Here is a 20,912-nt window from a genome sequence, read left to right as displayed (position 1 = left end):
CCATCCAGTTTTTAAGTTCTCAACCATTTTGACTTTACCAATTACAGCTTGCGGTATACAACTACAGTTACATGTCTGTCTGTGTCACGCCAAGAGTCCAAGACCATTGTGACATCAGAGGTAACTCAGCCAATGATCACCCTTACACTACAGATAACGGGGATGCAGCCATTTCACTGAGTGTATGGGAGAGACATAGGGCCAGTTCTACAGTTTTTGCCGCCTCAAGCAGTTAGAAAAACTGCTGCTGTGGACAGCAAAAGGGAGAAACTGCCGCCGCGGCCCACAGGACGGAGGAGCTGCTGCTGAATTGCCACCGCTGCGGAAACGCTGCCGCCCCTTTGTAACTGCCGCCCCAAGCACCTGCTTGGAACGCTGATGCCTGGAGCCGGCCCTGGAGAGACAGGACAGATGGTGGATTACTTGGCCCAGTTGCCACCTACACAAATCAGCACAATTCTCCCAGCACAACCCCCCTGACGCTAATCTATACAACTATCCCCACAACATAACCAGCCAGGAGTGGGGAGTGCCACTTAAAGTGGATGGATCATAGATTTGCTCTCCTTTTTCTGCCTGACCTTCGACTTTTCCTCTAGGGCCCCCCCATGCCCCGAACAGCCTGACCCCTGGCCCATGATTCCCTAAACCCCCTCCCTCCAAATTTGAGTGTTTGGGGTTATCGTGTGCATTGGTCACATAGTCTGTAGAACTGGAGGGGCACCCAGGCCATGGCTGGATAACCTTTTGGCTGGGAACCTGAGTGGCATTGGGATCTGGTGCACTAGGGTTTCATGTCACTCACTCAGATTTGGCCCTGTCACCTCTCCATGCAGCCAGGCCAAATCTGAGTGTGTGACATTGAAACCTGACACATGGGTTTGCAGTGCCACTTAGGTTTGGCCTGGCCAAAAAGCGGTGAGGCTATGGTCCAGGTGTCCCTCTTGGCTCTGTGGCCTGTGACCAGCACACACAGTAACTGCAAACACCCATAGCCCCTCACCCTCATAGCTGCCCTTGTTCATCATAAATCAACGCAAATCTCTGACTGCAGCTCCGTGTAATAGGGCAGTCTGTCTCTTTAAGAGCTAGGTGGGCCAGAGAGCCGCTGGTCCTGTGCTGGAGGGAAGCCCAGCAGGCAGGTACTGGGAATCAGCTGACCCTGCTCAACAGCTGATATTGACTGGGTCTGACTCTCAGCTGGAGTATATAAATGAGCACACCAGTTCCATGAGGAATACACTCTCCTGTGGCTGCAGCAGAAGGCTGTGAGAGGGCAAGCAGGCCCCACAGACGCCACTAGGCTGAGGAAGGTCCAGCCCCCATATCTGCCAGAGGGCCCCACAGTTTCAGTTAAGAACTGAGCTTTGGTGGTGGTTGTTTCATATTTCCCTTTGTGTGTGTTTTAAAGAATAAACTGAGCTCTGGGGAAAAGAATACAAATGGAACCAGACATGGATTTTTGTCCCAGGCTGGTGATTAGATCCATCCGCCTACAACCCCTACATCCAAATCAACACAACCACCACACACAACACAATCGGCATGCAGAATAACCCCCAAAACACAATAGCCTCACACCACAGCACACACCTCTCATTCACCGCCTTGCTTACCTAAGTCAGATGTGCTCCAAGTCCTCTGCACTTCTACTCACGCGTCTGATTGAATGTTTTGTATCTTTGTCTAGAGTCTTTTGTAAAATTGGAAATAAAAACCCAACTAGGCAAATGGAAGAAAAAGCATTTTACATTTTGAACTACAGAGATATAAAAAAAAATGTTCGTGTGAACTATTTCAGCATTAAAATTGTCCAGAAGGAGATGGAAGTGCATCTGTGCACTGAAATATAGTGCACTGAAAAAGTGTTCTTAAAATGAAAGGCATTGTATTACATCTTGATACCTAATTTAGGTTCTGTATCAAAAACTAATAAAAGAGTTCTATAGCTTCTCCTGACAAGATTTGACAATATAGGATGCCTGCTGTTATATTTTTAAAGAATGTCCAATAAAAGAGGTTTGATTTTATTTTTCCAGTGAATGGATTAAAAAGTTTTCTGTAGAAATACTGTGAAAAGTATTTGAAGTTATCACCTCTCTTCTGATAAATGTTTTTTTACAGTTAATATACTCAGTTTTCTCTGTCTTTGTGTAAAAATCTTAAACTGATGATAAAACAGTGTTAGGGGGTTTTTTGTGTGTGTGTTGAGAGAGCACTTCAGTCCCTCAGTCATAATTTCCAAAGCTGTGGAAGCTGAAGAAAGCTGTGACCTTGTTTACTACCGAAATTACTAGCTGGCATTTGTCTAGTCTTTTGGCACTGTCTGCTTTTAAGCTATCATCAGTAACATTACATTCATTTGTTTCAATGCAAAAAAATGATAGACTGAACACTCTTATTTGGTTCCGTCAGTACTGATATCTACTCAAGTGTTTACTGCATTCTTTAGTATTGGTTCTGAACTCTTTTCCTTGACCTGATTACTCGAAGAGCCTCTATTAAGAACATCAGTGACACATTTGGAGGACTGTATTTTCTGTATTAATTCTCTACTCTTCCTTCTTATATTTCAGGGGCCTTGTGTCAACTCCCTGGTTCCTCTTGTCACTCTATTAGGACCAATAACTCAAGAACCCACTTTTTCACTTTGTTGTGATGTTCTAATTTTGTGCACATATTTTCGAAGTATTATTAACTTCTACCCACCGATGTAGAATACATAGTTTGTGAGATTGCCACTCCAATATCACTTTCTCCAGTCCACAGCTCTTTCCTTTGCAGATTAATGTTTTTCCCATTTCCTAAAAGTGGAAATCTGTGTTGAATGACTTATGAAGGAGAAAATCCATTTATTCACATGTAAGTGGAGAAATCCCAGTTAGTGTCTTGGATATATTGAGAATGTTACCCTCTTATTTTCAAATTTCTTTGTAGGCAGAATTACAAATACTGAATAGAAATGTAATTTTAGGGAGAACCATTGTGCTGTACTATCTTAGTGCTGTAGCTCCTGGCTTCCATTTGAATTTATAATACCTCAGTGGCTCCAGAGTTTCTGAGGTATGGTGCTCACATACCACAAATAGGGACATTGTGGAAAAGGCTAATTTGAAAAGCTCCGATTACAAGTTAGTAACATAGTTATCATCTGAACAGTTTCAGTACCACTTAGAATTTTAAATCAGTTTAGAAAAAAAAAGTACTTTCTTTCCAAAACTTTTGTCAAGTGATCTCTTGGTTCTGATTAAACAATTACATTTTATCAATGGATTTTATAAGATAAATACAGTAACAAATACATTTTATTTAAGAAAGGAAAATCATTTGCAAACAGCATAGGTTTTCTGAAGACTTTCCCACTACTTTGTTCTAAAATTAGATTTGCACTTGAGCAAGATAAAGATAATATTTTGATTAGATGGATATATAATTGCTGTTCTCAGCCCAGCTCAGCAGGATTTCCGTAAGAGTCCATGCAGATCTTGAGTGTTTTAATGCTAAACTGTTTAATTTAGTACCTGGTTTCTGTGTGCATAAGTGCTTTTTTTAAAAGGTTGGGTTTTTTTTTTGTTTGTTTTTTTAAAGAGATACTTTCCATTGGGTATAACCTCAGAAAAGCTTAAAGCATTATTCATGGTGTTTGCCCTTTTTCATTTAGCAATTTTTTTAACTACGTGAGCACTAATCATCATAATTCTACTTTGTTCAATTCTTTATTTGTATACCACCAGCATCAGTGCTGTCAGTGGAACTTTGAAAATGGTTTGTTAATTAATTCATACCTGATGGTTGATTCTGCTGCATTAGGGCAAACATTTATACGGTCAGTCATAAAACAATGTAAGATCATTTTGAATTATAATTTGAAGAAAAATAAATCAAACTTTGGACCTAAATTACTGAACAGTGATTTTTAAAGCTGGCCACTAAGGAAAACTATAGTTTTGGTTTTTTTGCTCTGATATTAACAAAGCTGACAGTTTACTTAGATAATAATGCTGATTTCCATGCAATTAGTTCTATGGTGCACCAGATTCAGCATATCATGACACTGGCTGTACATATAAAGAAGTGTTCAGAATGTTCTTTTATACTGTCAGTTTCAAAGGATTAAGAAGGATATAGAACTAATGGATTGTGTTGCTCACTAATTAATCTTTATTATTAAGGTTCTGTCAATATTCAGTTTGAGAAACAAAGAGTGTACCCTGCTACTAGTGTAATTAGATTGGGTAAAACTCATGCTGGGTGGAAAATTTGCAAAATTCTCAGAATATTTTTGATATATAATGTAATATTTTTATTGTAGTACCAGTATAATGGGGTGTATTGCCCCTCTAATGGACAGTCTGGAGCTTACAACTAAAGCTATGTCTACACCTACTGTACCGTAACTGCAGCATTGTAAGGCTCCTGTGTAGCCATTGTATGCTAACGGGAGAGAGCTGAGGCTTGGGTTTTGAACCTATAAAATTCCAATGTAGACATCTGGGCTTGATGCCTGACTTGCTGCACAGACCTCAGAACCAATTAAAGCAATATATAGCTATTAGGGATGAGAGTTGATTTTCTTTAGTCCCAACATTCTGGAAATAATTGTAAAAGACTCTGCTTCCCATAACCTTTGAAGGAAAATGAGAGGACCTCAAAGCAGTTTTATATGCTGCCTTCTCTTTTTCTTTCTCTTGTCCTAGAAATTGTAGAATGGAAGTTGTCTTACAGATTGAAACCATGCTAAAGCTCATACCCACTTCCCCCTGGTTTTTGAGAGATTGTTCCAAAAAGAAGTTTCTGCGTGATGAAGCCATGCTTGCTAGTCTTCTGCCATAGGGTTTGGCAGAGGTAATGCCATGAAAGACAGAAGGCTACTCATTGGTTACTGTTGGTCTCTGACCAGTAGCAGGTGTAAGAAGAAAAAACATGGCTAAAATCCTCATGTATGTGATAAGGATTGCTCTTAAGCTCATCTCCTTAGAAATACCCATCTTGACCCACTGCCCCATCTCATTTTTACCCTTCTCACTTGAAAATAAGAGATCAAAAGTGCAAGAGACTTGAGACTTAATTCTGCTTAGTGCCAAAAGGACTATACCTAGCATTAGATTTTCAACAGAGCTGAGTACAGTTGTGGCCAGAGTTTCAAAAGGACTCAGCTCCCATTTAAGCACCTAAATGAAGTGGCCAGCTTTTCAAAAGCTCTCAGCGCTCAGCAACTCCAATTGAAATGAGAACTTCTGAAAATCTGACTGCTTTTGTAGGTTTATAAGTGTAAGCTGTTGGGTGTTGAGCTCTTGAAACTATGGGCACTTATGTTCTTAAGCTTATTTAAGCCCACACGAGGAAGTCCATTACTATACTCGAGCACAACAACCATTTGCACCACAGTTTGCACTATGTAAGAGTTTGCAGAATCCAGGACTGAAACCTCTCCCATTCTTCTCTCTCCCCTCGACCCCCAATCTGATTTCTATTTGGTCTCTCTTATTAAATGAATTGATGGTCTTCTAATTCCTAGTGGAAAGAGAACCACATCACATTGATATAGTTGTTCGTAGTACAGAAGGGAATGACTGAACCTGGAGACTGCTACCTTTAGAGGTGATCCCACTAGATCACAGTGTGGCATAAGTGCAGCAGCGAAGAGAAGCTGTTATTGCTCCTGTTTGTCTATCCTTGTCATGGGACTAAGCAGAGATTATTCCAGCAACGTTTCATAAGTACTAAATTTAAACACTTTTAAAAACATCAGAATGACCATACTGGGTCAGACCACAGGGGTCTTCCAACAGTGGCAAATGCCAGGTGCATCAGAGGGAATAAACAGAACAAGTAATTATCAAGTGGTCTATTCCCTGTCACCCATTCCCAGCTTCTGGCAAACAGAGGCTAGGGATACCATCCCCGCCAATAGCCATTGATGGACCTATCCTCCATGAACTTGTCTAGTTCTTTTTTGAACCCTGTTATAGTCTTGGCCTTCACAACATCCTCTGGCAAAGAGTTCCACAGCTTGACTGTGCATTGTGTGACGAAATACTTCCTTTTGTTTGTTTTAAACCTGCTGCCTATTCATTTCATTGGATGACCCCTAGTTCTTGTGTTATGAGAAGGAGTAAATAACACTTCCTTATTTACTTTCTCTACACCAGTCATGATTTTACAGACTTCAATCATATCCCCACTTAGTCGTCTCTTTTCCAAGCTGAAAAGTCCCAGTCTTATTAACCTCTCCTCATATGGAAACTGTTCCATACCCCTAATAATTTTTGTTACCCTTTTCTGTAACTTTTCCAATTCCATTATATCTTTTATTTGAAATGGAGTGACCAGATCTGCGTGCCGTTTTCAAGATGTGGGTATACCATGGATTTATATAGAGGCAATAGCTAATAAGACAGAAAATATCCTATCCCTTTCCAAACGATTCCCAACGTTCTGTTAGCTTTTTTGATTAGTGCTGAACATTGAGTGGATGTTTTCAGAGAACTATCCATTATGCGTCTTGTAAAATTATATCTAGATAAAATGAAAATGCCCTTTGTCCATGTTTTATGGCTATAAAACATGATGTTGAAATAAGCTATTTTATTTTTTTTAGAAATTACTATATACACACACACAGAATGGCAAGCAGAGAACATATTTAAAGTTAATTTGCCATAATGAAATCAATATATGATGAAATCCATGTGTAATTATACACATGTTAAAGGAGAGTCCTTACTTTGACTTTTTCAAGAAATTGGTGAAGGCAATTTGACTTAATTTACAAAAGCATCTATAATTCTCGAAGTTACTAGTGCAGAATACCACACACCCTCCTCCCCCATAAAATCACTCTGGGCAGTCAGTCCCTTCATAAAAATATGTTAAACCTTTTCTGTGTGGTGGGAGTGCCTCAAATTTAGTCAGGGTTTTCCATTTGGGCCCCCAAACTACAGGGAAAAATCCCCATCTCCTCTACCCTGTTCTCTTCTGTCTTCTCACAGCCATCAGGGATTGGGGAGCCCTCAGAGCATCCTGCTATCCTGTCCTCCACAACCCATGCACACAATCCCTGCAAAGGAAAAATCCTCCTCTGGAGAAATCACACCCACTATTGCTGGTATTTTCTGCTTCTCATTGGGTCCAGGGAGAAGCTTGGGGCCATCATTCACCTCCAGGGAATCATGGCGCAGGTCCTGATGTGAGGAGTTGGCCTGGCTGTTGTCCACCATCCCCACTTTCCTACATGTGCTCTCAACTGCTGCCCTGGTTGCCACTGTTGCGACCCTGTCGATGATTTTCAGCAAGTCGGTGAATTCATTCCTAATCTAATCTTTGCAAAAGCCTTTGTGCTTACTGTAGTGCGAGAGACAGAAAAAGAAGAAAAACATTTTGGTTTGAGAAAATCTTAAGTCCTGATTACCTTACTGCATGCATTAAAAGTGGCATTCTGAAGAAGGGAACAACCTTCATTTATCTCGGAAGATTTTTAGAAAGTATTTGTTGTAATTGATTTAACTTGACGATTCAGTCTCACTTAAATCATTTTCTAGGGAGTAAAGTACTTGACCATATGAAATAAACATTACACATTTCCTTGCTTTCGTTTCATTGATCATAGTTATTCAGATTACCTATTCCTGAACTTAAATATTTGCTTTATGCATGTGAAATGAATATTTTATAAAAGCACTGCCCAAACCAAATATTGTAAATATTGGGAAGAGATTCTTTTTTATAAAAAATAAATGTAATATCCATAAGGCATGCATTTCACCTTTAGGGTATACAAAATGCAACAACCATAGATGGGTCTAGTGCAGTGGTCCCCAAACTATGGGGCACGCCCCTCCCAGGAGGGTGCGGAGGAACATTCGAGGGGGGGCAGGCCAGCCCCCATGGGGGACAGAGGGAACACCACCCAACCCTGCTCTGCCCCCATCTCCACTCTGACCTCAGCCCTAGCCCTGGCCCCAGCCTCGGCCACCGGCTCCCATCCCCACTCCCAGACACAGCTCTGCTCCCAAACGTGGCTCCTGGCCCTGATTGTAGGCCCACACCTTGCCACAGCCCCTGGCCCTGACCGCAGCCTCGCTCCTGGCTGAGGCCCCAGTGGCAGCGCTGGCCCTGCTCCCAGCCCCGGCTCCCAACTGTGGCTCCTGGAGGGGAGCAGACCAGGTAAGGGAGGGATGTGGACAAAAATTTTGGGGGACGATTGGTTTAGTGATTGGCTACTCATGCACCTCTATATTAAATTAACATTTAAAATGAAGAATTTTAGTTGTTAATTTACTAGATTTTATCCTAATATTATTGAGCTTGAGTGTCTTGTGAAACACTTGAATGTCCTGACTAAAAATAATATAGGAAATAATCTTCCCAGCTCACAGCCTGTGTTAGCAGAATGCATTTCCATAGGGCTTATGAAGGGAGGAATTTATCCCCAGTTGCAGCACATATAAGTGGCACATGGGGGCTATAGAACCTTATGGAGGACGTGATAAACTGTCCTCCCCACTGTAATAGAACTGAATCTGTTCTGGTTAGTCAGGAGTGGACTCTAAATGATCATAGGGGTACAATAGGGGGAGCAGTATTTACCCCAATAATAAGCTTCTATAGTACATAACATTTTAAAATTCCTCTTATTACTACAAAACATTTTGGAGCTTCCACATCATGCAAAATATACTACAGTATATTGACAATAACTGGACTATATGAGGACAGACATTCCTGTGACGAGTTCGGTCACAGAGACCTGCTTGGGACTGTCACCTGTCATGCTGAGATTACCTCTGAGCCTGTTTTCCCTGCCAAAGCTTGGGACTCTAGAGCCCTGCCTTGTTGAGCCAGACATGCAAGCCTGATACAACACAGACCCAGGTCTGGTCTGTGCCCCCAAAGCTGCAGATTTTAACCAAAAACTACTCAGCAGGTCACCTATCCCCAGCACCCAGACACCCAGTTCCCAATGGGATCCAAACCCCAAATAAATCTGCTTTACTCTATATAAAGCTTATACAGGGTAAACTCATGCATTGTCCACCCTCTATAACACTGATAGAGAGATATGCACAGCTGTTTGCTCCCCCAGGTATTAATCACTTACTCTGGGTTAATTAATAAACCCAAGTGATTTTATTAAGTATAAAAAGTAGGATACAAGTGGTTTCAAGTAATAACAGACAGAAAAAAGTAAGTCATCAAGCAAAATAAAGCAAAAACACGCAAGTCTAAGCCTAATACATTAAGAAACTAATTACAGGTAAAATCTTACCCTCGGAGATGTTCCAATAAGCTTCTTTCACAGACTAGACTCCAAATCCTTTCCTCTGGTACAGTCCTTGTTAGTTCCAGCAGACATCTTAGGTGGAAACTGGGGGTTTTCTCATGACTGGCACCCCTCTTTGTTCTATTCCACCCCCTTTTATAGTTTTGGCACCAGGTGGGAATCTTTTGTCTCTCTGGGTCCCCACTCCTCCTTCTAAATGGATGGGAAAGTACCAGATTTAAGATGGATTCCAGTATCATGTGATATAGTCACATGTCCTGTGAGACCCCAGCCTCCATTCTTCTGGGCCTGACTCACAGGAAGGCTTGCAAGTAAACAAAGCCATCTACAGTTAATTGTTCTGGTTAATGGGAGCCATCAAGATTCTAAACCACCATTAATGGCCCACACTTTGCATAATTACAATAGGACCTCAGAGTTATACTTTATATTTCTAGCTTCAGTTACAAGAATGTCGTATGCATACAAATAGGATGAACACACTCAGTAGATTATAAGCTTTGTGATGATACCTTACAAGAGACCTTTTGCATAAAGCATATTTCAGTTACATTATATTCACATCCAAAGCATATTTTCATAAAACATTTGGAGTGCAATGTCACAATTCCATCTTACCTTGAAGTACTGCAAGTACTTAAAATATATCACTAATGATTTAGATATGTATATTGGTTTGGATATCCTCTATGTACTCCTACAAATTGACTGATCAGATAGGGTTACAGTAAAATTTGCAGGAAATATATTTATGAATCAGGTATAAGAAAGGGAGTTTTATTACTTGCATGACTGATAAACCTGGGACATTTTTGTGGAAGATAGCCGTTGGGAATAATAACTTAGTGACAAAACAGAAAAAGGGTAATAATTCATAAATTAGTAGGTCATTAATCTTGTCTTTATGAGAGAACAAGCTAATTTATTTCAGAGAAGATTGAACCTGAGGTACAATTTATAATCTTTTTGATAGCCAAGTAATGTTGAAAGGCTCATAATGTAATGCTATATTATTCATCCTTTGAACTTGAGCTATTTTTATGAAATAATGGAGGGAACAGACAAGAGAAATATCAACTTTTTGGAACACAGTAAAGCAACAGGGAAGTATTGGTTTGCTGTACAATTTTCAGAGAGGTGAGAATTGAATAAGTGGGCAATATCATTTGTGAAATAGAGCAGCATTGTAAATGAAGATTGATTGCATTTTTAAAACACAATAGTTGCCATTAAAATATCATTTGCAAATAACGTCACACATTAAGCCTGATTGCCTCCTTTCTACAAAATAACCCAGTGGAGGGGAGAGTGGAGGAGGAAAACATTGTATGAGTTCTTTTCCAAGCTCTTAGCTGAGGTAGGTGGGATATGTCCTCCCTTGTGGAACAAACTGGATGATGGTGTCTTCAAACCCTGTGGATCTCAGTTCCAGCTGTATTAAAGTTCTGTGCCTCTGCACTGCTCTATATTCCATGTAGGTCTTTCTGCATTGGTAGCTACTCTTGGAAGTCCTCATGAAGGTGGGTTCTTCAGCATAAAGGGAACCACAGAGAAGCTATTGTCGCTGCAAGCTGCATTCACTTTTTGCGAATTCCCTGAAGGGCTTGTGGGGGGATGCTCCTGGGAATAACAGTACCTCTTTCTGCTCACAGCCACTATCTTGCCTCACATGTCTTCCCCTCCTCTTCTGCACTGGGCCCTCTGCAGAGTTCACGGGGAGGCTGACCCTTTGCCCTGGATCACAGAAAGAGAGATGTGTAGATCACAGGGGGAGTGTTATGGTCAATGGTATCTGCAATATTATAGTTATTTTCTATACTGAGTTATGTCCTGACTGGCTTTAAAAATGGTCTTAATAAGTTTATGGAGAGAATGATATGATGAAACTGCTTACAATGGCATGTAGCCACCTGTGACTGCTGGTAGTAAATATCTCCAAGAGCCGCTGATGGGACACTAGATGGGGAGAGCTCTGAGTTACTCCAGAGAATTCTTTCCCAGGTGTCTGGCTGGAGGGTCTTGCCCACATGCTCACGGTCTAACTGATCACCATATTTGGGATCGGGAAGGAATTTTCCCCTGGTTCAGATTGGTAGAGACTGTAGGATTTTTTTGCCTTCCTCTGCAGCATGGGGCACGGGTCACTTGAAGGTTTAAACTAGTGTAAATGGTGGATTCTCTGTAACTCAAAGTCTTTAAACATGATTTGAGGACTTCAGTAACTTAGACAGAGGTGATGGGTCTATTACAGGAGTGGGTGGGTGAGGTTCTGTGGCTTGCAGTGTCAGATTAGATTATCATGATGGTCACTTATGGGTTTAAAGTCTGAGTCTGTGTCAAGATACCACTGCATAATAATTGTTGACAAATGTTTTTAAGTGGTAGTCACTATGTATATGGTATCTGGAAAAAGATGCATACGCAATAAACTTTTCTAAATATAATAAGTAAATAGATCTTTTAATATATTTTCTCTACACAGAACAAGAAATTATACAAAATAATGTTATTTGGAAGCTTAAATATATTCAAAAGTTTCTCTCTAGAAAAATTAATTTTGACTATGTATAAGTGAAAAGACTTCTGTGATTCCAGAGTTACTTGTGTGATGTGTGTACTGTAGAAAGAATCTCCTTATACAAACTGCATATGTCTCTCCAGATGTTTGTGTGTGAAATATTTTTGGAACGCTTTACATAATTATACTTTTTTTATTTTTTTAAGATAAAGATACAGCAGTTGAACTTCCTATAAAATTTACTCCACAATATCCTGGTCGCTATCCCTGCCAGATTCTGCTGCAATCTTCCTATGATATCCGGGTCTACTTGATTGAGTGTGTGGTGAATACAGACAGTACTGAGGCTGAGCTTGAATTTGTAACACCAGCCTATCAGGCCGTGATTCAGGACCTACCGATAGTAAGTCCATTTTATAATTAGAAGGTTAAATCAAGATTCAGGATTATTGGATTCAGCCTTTTAAATTAAAATGAACATCTATGTATCATAGAACCCACAAAAGTACTGAAATACTGACTTTATCTTGTTACCCAAAGTCTAAATGGTATGTAAACATAAAACTTGTTTAGGGAAAAGAGTTACTGATTGTTTTCGATCCACCTAAATAACTACTGAGTCTGTTATTCCTAATGATTTTTCTTCTGTGACTGACACTTATTAATATATAGGATATTGCAAGTAGTGGAGAAAAGATTGGTATGAGTAGTATGAATACTACATGTAAGATTTCTGGCAATGGAAGGAAAGCAGAAATCTGAATTAAGGAGCATGATAGCAGAATTAAATATTGTACAGATCGTAGTAATGTATTTTTCCCCACAAAAAAGAAATTGTTTTTAAAAATAATTATTTAAGAGAAATGTGAGGTTGTAAATAATATGTAAGGCTACGATTTAGTCATGGGTATTTTTAGTAAAAGTTATGGACAGGTCATGGGAAATAAACAAAAATTCACAGCCCATGACCTGTCCATGACTTATACTATAAATACCCCTGACTAAATTTTGGGGGGTAGGGGGTGGCGCTACTGGTGTGGGCATCCCGGGGGGCCACTGCTGGGAGGGCGGCCATGGCCAGTGGCACCAGCTGCAGGGAGCTGCCGGAGCAGCGGCTGCTTCTGCTGCCCTGGGACTGCTGCCTGGGCTGCCGAGCAGCAGCTGCTCTGCCACCCCAGGGACTGCTGCTCAGGAAGTCCCTGGGGCCAGACACACCGGCTGCTGCTCAGGCGCTTCCCGGGGCCAGCTGCCCGGGGCCACCTGAGCATCGGCCAGTGAGGCTGGCTGCGAGGCTGCCTGAGTGGCTGGCTGCAGAACTGCTCCAGCAGTGGCCATTGTGGCTGGCCCTTGGGTCACTGGACAGCTGGCCTCAGAGCCATCTGCTTGGGTGACCCCAGTGTTAGCCCCACTTGCCACTGCAGAAATCATGGAGGTCGCAGAAAGTCACAGAATCCGTGACTTCCGCAACCTCCGCGACAGACACAGAGCCCTAATAATATGTAATATAGATACATTAGAAAAGTGTATTCAAAAGTTAAATATTTGAAGCATTCAATACTAAGAAGCTATGGTTTAAGAGAGGGGTTCAGTAATTAACATATTAGATTAATGACTATTCTGATCTACTTTAATAATTTATCTCCGGCAATGACCAGGACGTGATGCTCCAGAAACTGATGCACGAAATCCCATAGTGCACAATTATGGTGTAAGCCAACAGACCAAAAAGATAGATTAGAAAGAGAAAGAGTCAAAGTGTGAATTTTGAGCTGTAGGGTTGGGTATCTTCTTCAGAGAAGACATTTTCAAACTTTTGAGGCCATCAGCAGACTGTCTCAAATTAAAAGATAAAGAGAGAAAACGATGTGGCATAAAACAACAAGAGGAAGACTTAAAGGTTCTGTTAGAAGTGAAAATGTTACCTAAGGTTTGCACCAGGAGTTGAGAGTGCTGCACATACAATATTTTGAGTGAGGTGGTCAGGAAGAAGAGAGAGATATAGTCACACTGAGAAAGTCACACTGAGATCTGATGGGACAAGAAGAGGGGAGGGATCCATGATCAGACATGAGATCAGTAGCTTGTCTGGAGAAGGACAGTATTGTGAAAGCACAGTGAAACACTGAAAATAACGAAGGAGGTTGTTCTGAAAGTAGTTAACAAAGAAACACTGAAAGTGAAACATTTCCTAATGCAATCTTTTCACTCTCTTTTCCTTGCAATATCTTTTTATTATTAAGACAAAAGAAAAGTAGGGAAAAATCATGGGGTTGTATTAAATGTACATTTAGAAAACACACATACACGTGCATACACACACACACACACAGATCCCAGCCTATTTTAAAATGTTATTAAATTTGCAAGTAAAGCACTAAAAAGTTGGGAAATGTCCAAATTAAGGTTATCTGGGCAACATTAGTTTCTACTCTCTTGTGTATATGCATAATGACACAGTCTTTAATTGAAGGACTGCATACTTTATTTACATTTTCCACAGAACCCCGTTACCTTCAGTGCGCAGGATAGATGGTGTGCAAGGAATGAAGTGGTGGTTCAATATTTTTGTCCTCCTCATTTTATGTGTGCCGTAGGTCTTATTTACTGCAGGCCACTATACCCTGCTCTGAATAGAGAAGGAATAATTTCTTCATGGGCTTTTCTGTGGCACTCATCACAGGAGTCATGCTTGACATTAATGAGTTTATCTTTGCAACACCCCTGTATGGAAGGGAGTGTTTTAACAGATGATGAAATTGGTGTATTAAGATGAAATTTCCCCAACTTGGCACTTGAGGCCTGATGATTTTGGATGGTGTTTAGCATTTTATAGCACTTTCTGTTCAAAGTACGGTCGAGACATTAACAAATTAATCCTCACAACACTCTGGTGTGGCAGGTGGGCAAATTATTATTCCCAGTTTTACAAGTGGGGGAATGGAAACTGAAAGGCAAGGTGACTTGCCCAGGCTACACAGTGAGCTAGTGGCAGAGTGAGGATAAGATGTCAGAGTCTTTTGAATCCCAATCCTGTGCTCATTTCTTCAGAGCATACTGCCTTAATGGGTGCGGAGCTCAGCTTCTACAGCACACACTGACTTCAGCTGCTGTTGTGAATGCTCAGAACTCCTACAAATCAGACCCCAGGTGTTTTCTGTTGGACAACCAGAAAATGAGGCATCCACAGTTAGTGGCCACCTCTGAAAACTTTGGTTTACCTGGCTTGCCTAGCATCACTTCGGAACTCCATGGCAGATGTAGGGCTAGAACCCACCTCTCCTGTGTGATATTCAACTTCTTTAATCACATCACACTCCTTTTACTTCCTGAACTTCCTTTTCTCATTCACCACCATCTTGCAGTTTCTTGAAGGAATGAGGCAGAGGTTCTACAGTCAACAGCCTCATCTGTTCCATAATCTTGCATGATTTCCTGGGCACTGATCGTCCTGTATACTCACAAGCTGATCCAAAGCCAAAGGAAATCAATGGAAAGACTCCCAATTACTTCTGTGGGCTTTGGATCAAGCCCTGAACAAAGCAGGGGTCAGAAAATTTAAAAATGTATGACAATGCATATGTCCAAGGGATTAGAATTAAGATTGCCCAGGCAACCTAAATTTTGGCATTTCCTAACATTTTAGTGTTTGACTTTGATAGTGTTGTTGTTTTATGCAATTTTCAAGTTGTTTTTTAAAAGTAAAATTAAACTCTATTATTTGAAGCTATGTACTGATACAGTTTTTTCTGTTCTATGTATAAGGAAATTCTGCAGTATCTCGGGCATAACACTGTGATTACTACAGATTAATACTGTGACACTGTACTTCCATGTGTGGGCAGGTCCTTCTTCAACTAATGAACAGCATTCAGCCATGGAAGAATTTCGAAGGTGATACAGTTGCTTTTCTCTGGCTGACAGATCTTTTCCTGTTTGAGGCCAGAGAGAGCAGTTTACATCATGTATTGGTCTCTGTCTCTGTACTGATAGGGGAATCAAAGGCCTATGGCTATTTTAAGCCATATTTCCTGGCTAACATCATGAGTAGATCTGTCAGCCATAGGGAAAAAAATAACAAAGGAGCCATATTCTGCATCAAAATTTCAACTTTGCTCCTTTTTACCATGCCAATAACCAATCAAAATGATGGGATATTTATTTCTCCTAATTTTATTTTCCTTTTTAAGTAATAAGTAAGATAATGGATATTGATCTGCTCAGCCTGTCTATGCGGCCTGCCCCTAGAACTGGAGTTTCTTTTGTGTGTTGCTGGATAAAGGGTGTGCTGGTTTTAAAGAGGATGAGATTCTGATGTTGTGGAGCATGAGAGAAAAACATATTTGCATGAACTCTTCATCTCCCATTAAGCCTCCAACTTGTCAACACATAACTGTTGGTTTTTCTTTCATGCTTTGGGTTCTGCCACAGGACAGTCTGTCTGCTAAACAGTTTAGTGTTTAGCAGAGTCAGTATCTGAGTGCATATGGTTAGATTGAGCCCATAATTATAAGTACAATCAAACTTATTTTATAGTACGAGTACGTAATACATGAATTTTTAGAGCATTCCTACTAGTACCTATAGTGCCAGCATTATTGAACTTATGGTTGAATACATTTAAAATTTTAAAAATATAATCTTTATTTTCCTAAAATCTGCTCTGAGTTGGCACTTTTGAAAAAATAAAGATTGTGATCTGATTTGGTGTCCATTCTAAGAATTAATGGCAAGAAAGTTAAATGTAGCTGCAATTGCAGGTAAATGTATGTTGTAACTTTAAAAGTACCATTTGGATGACATCTGTTTTTTTCCCCCCAGAGTAATATGTCTAATCAGGACTGGAAACTTCAAGCAATCCTAGAGGGACATTGTTTTTATGGCCCTCCTCTCATATATGTGGGTCCAGGTGAAACAACACAGTATCCTCTCATGTTTAAGCCCATTGCTGAGTGTGTAACTCTGGTAAGAGAAAAGAGACTTTCAGCCTTTATACGAAGTGCTGCTACGCATAAAACTGTGCCTACACTCCAGGAAACCCCTTAAGCAGGTGTTTAATATTAAGCATCTGCTTACAAGGTTTTCTGAATCAGGGTTATTCAGGGCAAGACTTTTTCCTGAGGATGTACATGAAATAAGCTGCCTTCAGGGGAGCTTAGGCTAATATTTGTATGGTCAATTTTTCTTTTCTCGTGGTCTTACCCTCTCTCTCTGCCCACCCAATTTTATTAAAATTATTAGGTATTCTATACAAATTGCAAACACTCTAATTACAAATATGTACAGTGCATTCCAGCCTTTATTTAATCAGTAAATTCAGGAAATGCCAATTTTAAGGTTCTTTAATAACACTGAGTATCCCTCATTGCACATATATGTCATGGGGATTCTATAGGAATGGATGTTATATTAGTTCATTCATTAATTTCCATTGATAGGTATGTCATTGCTCACATTGGGGTGGATTCCCAGGCACTCTGTGCCAATGGTAGTTGCCATTCTGGATATTATGAGGTACATACCAGGGCAAGGGCTGTTTCAGCTTTTAACAGGAAGTAGTTTGTACTGAGCTACTCTGGTGTTTGGCATGCCATACAAAAACACAAATTTACAGTACCACTCTTTTGCCTAACACAAAATAATTACTTTCTACAAACTACAATAACCTATTCAGATTCCTTACTAACATCAGTATAATGTAGTTCACAAATCCAGTAACAAAAATACAAACCCTCCTAAAAGAGTTAACAGTCCTAAAGACAAACCTCATCTAAACTAAAACAACCCAAGCTAGGGAATATGGAATCATTCCCTGGGAACACTGTCATTACACAGGTTTCAGAGTTGCAGGCGTGTTAGTCTGTATTCGCAAAAAGAAAAGGAGTACTTGTGGCTACAGCTCACGAAAGCTCATGCTCAAATAAATTTGTTAGTCTCTAAGGTGCCACAAGTACTCCTTTTCTTTTTGTCATTACACAGACAACAGAGTTAAGATCATTGTGTGGTTGTACTCTATATTTCCTGCTTCATGAGAGTTGGAGTTGGATATATTTTATTCTTAGCAATTATTAATTATTTTCAATAAGCTTTTTGTATGTTTGAATTATATATTATATTTGAAAAATAATATAGGATGTAAGGAGAAGCCACATTTTAAAGGATATGCATGAAGGGTTAGATTTACGGGTTGAGTATTCGTGTTTAACTCTATATTTTCTAACTTCTGAGTGTTTGGTTTCTCATTCTTAATGTTACACTAATATTAGTAATCATTTATTATTTATTTGTTAGGCACAGATACTGCACAATATTTTTGTTTGGAGTATATAATCTATATGTGTGGATAGCCATAGCTCACTCTGTTACACTGTTGCAACTTCACTAGCTTCAGAGGAGTTACTTCAGTGTACATAAGAATAGAATTTGGATATGTGATATTGCATCACATATATATACATATATAATATCATCACATATCCAAATTCTATTTATGTAGGTATAAAGCATTTAGTGTGTTTGCACATACTCAGCAGATGTGTATCACATGTAGATCCCTACACACAACTGGTCAGGCATGAAACACCAGTTCTTTGGAATCTCAGTCTCACAGCAAAATATCAAGAGGTAGGTCACCCACACAAAACCTATGTACTCCCACCCAGAGGGCAGATTTTGTCAGTTTTTAGCGCGGTCCTTTCTCTCCATCCTGGACTAGTTTAATAGCCTTGTCTGTACTCTAGTGGTGAAATCCTGGCTCCACTGAAGTCAATGGGAACTTTGTCATTGATTTGAATGGGGCCAGGATTTCTCCCCAGGTCCTCATTATTATGGAGACTTCCCCAGCAGGTCCCTGTTCTCTCAATACTCTTAAAATTCTCATTCTCTGTTAGTGTAGTATTGATGCATCTGCTCTTTATCTTTCCTACCAGAATGAGGATCCCCAAAATGGAGTTAGCTTATGAAAGAAAGCTGTGGATGCTGGAGTTCAGTAGATAGTTCAGATGCTGATTGCATTTTCTTGGTCTTTCTTTTAAAATTATAATCCACAGGAATTCTTCCCAAACCTTCCAGACTGTATCATTAAATAAGTTGATGGTTTTCAGAAGAATCTTCATTTTTTTTTAAACAGTCTGACAAAATCATTCCCTTTGGGGCCAAATTCCACCAACAGTCAATTTTAGCAAGATGCAAAGTTTCTTCCTCCTAGGCCATTGATTTAAATCTGATCAGAATTTAAATAGCCAAACAATAATGAGTTGCAAACAGGTCAGCTTCAGCCTTGTTACTTAATGGTTTTAAGATTTCACTGTTTTAGTTTCATCCATAAATGTGTTGCTGCAGTTATCATTCAAAGACGGAATAAAATTCATAGGTTTTGAGGGTGGATATTAATGATCTGAGTTCTCATTTTGTAGTTTCTCAAAATGTTAATAGAATTCTATTATTCTGATCAATGCAGTGGGCAAAGCTACTAGGCAAAGTTATTCTGTGAAAACCAGCAATAATGTTGAAGTCCAAGATACAAAAATGACATAGGCAAATTTTATTTGTAATTTATTGTGTATGAGGATTCATATAACAGATGAAAGAAAGAGTTACTTTTGTCTCTTTCTTGTGTATAGTAAATAAAATTGATTCAGAAAAGTTTAGTGCCAAGAGCTACCTCCTGCACCTGATTCTGTTGGATGGGTACTGCTGGAACAAAGAAGTACCTTTCTCTTCCAGTTTTTCATGTTAATTAGGAATAGTGATGGTTCAGAAAATATTTTCTTGGAAGGTATATTTGTTTGATGAGTAGAAGTAAACAAGTGTATAATCAATATACGCGAGGCACTATACTGCTAACTCTGTAATATAGGAAAATTAGAAATAAAAGTCATTCTTCCTGAAGTTTGTCTTCATTAATTCAGCAGAAGTGTTTACATATATGCTGGAGAGTAAACAGACAACACCTCCCTGAAAGCTTGTTTTACTACCTGGACTCAAGATTAATTAGGTTAAGGGAGTTTTTCTGGCAGCCATGCAAGACTCACGCAGTGCTGAAATGTCCTCGTTTTTTTCTTTGTCACAGGGCAAGCTTATTCTGCAAAATGAAACAGATGGCACTGAACACATCTTTGGCCTTAAGGGAATAGGGAGGAAACCTCTTGCACTGGATCATATCGTGATAGACTGTCAAGTGAGACAAATTACTCAGAAGGTCCTAATGGTGCCCAATTATACCAAGAACAAGTTGACATACAAGGTAAAGTTGTGGAATGTTAGGATACATGTATCTTTGTCAAAGAGGATGCAAATGATGGTGTGAAAATAACATAGTAAGAATATTGTCATAGTTCCTACTTATTAACTTTCATTTGGCAGTAAGAAATTGCTTCTATATCTAATAGGATTTAGCTTGTTATTACTATAGTTGACGTTTCCATAGGAAGGAATTCTTTTTAGTTTAGTGCATGATTTATTATACATTTCATGAAGAAAGATTTAATTATTTCTTACTATTAAATAATTTAATACTTTTGTTTTTCACTCTTTTCACTCAGTATATTTTACAAGTGGATTGAGATAGGCCTGTTTCTGTATGTAAAATTAATTATTGCAATTTTTGTAAATCTTGCTAACATGAGTATCTTGTAAAGGAGTTCTGTGTCTGGAGCTTAGAAATCTCAGTATTCCAAACATGTGAATACTCAAAGAAAGTTAGGTTTTAGCCAAAATGACATTTTAACCCTGGCTTTAATTAGGTGTATATGTATTATTTAATATAAATTTTCTATTAATATACAAATATTGTATTTGTTAAAAGAAAGCTATTTAGGTTGCATCATCAAGTGCTTGTAAGTAAGGAAATGCCAGATTTACAGTTGCCTGTTCTCCCCATATAATGTGTCTAGAATGGTAAATTGTCTGTACTCTATTAGAGGCAAGTCCTGTACCCTTTGTGGATACGTAGGACTCCCAGGTAGCAGAACCAGTGGCTTCCTGCATGCCAATAGGCAGGAGATGGCTGAGGATTGGGGCAGGACCAGAGGACCACCTCTTTCCTTTCCAGTCACAGAGAAGGTTTTCTAATACTATTCAGGGAAGATTTGGACTTAGTGAATAAAAACCACC

General features: G+C 39.5%; 1 protein-coding gene across 1 annotated transcript in view; it reads left to right on the top strand.

The window, feature by feature from the left end:
- The window catches only part of CFAP47 (cilia and flagella associated protein 47), a 643,435-nt gene that overhangs the window by 312,398 nt on the left and 310,125 nt on the right, over positions 1–20,912 (top strand). Inside the window, exons 46-48 of the mRNA XM_073358068.2 lie at positions 12,008–12,204; positions 16,620–16,763; positions 19,870–20,043. Of these exons, the coding sequence (XP_073214169.2) occupies positions 12,008–12,204; positions 16,620–16,763; positions 19,870–20,043 (515 nt within the window). The remainder of the gene's footprint in view (positions 1–12,007; positions 12,205–16,619; positions 16,764–19,869; positions 20,044–20,912) is intronic.

Source organism: Lepidochelys kempii, chromosome 1 (assembly GCF_965140285.1).
Source record: "Lepidochelys kempii isolate rLepKem1 chromosome 1, rLepKem1.hap1, whole genome shotgun sequence".
Lineage (NCBI taxonomy): Eukaryota > Metazoa > Chordata > Testudines > Cheloniidae > Lepidochelys > Lepidochelys kempii.
Note: the sequence above shows the minus strand (reverse complement) of the source record. Positions and strands in the feature narration are given on the sequence as shown.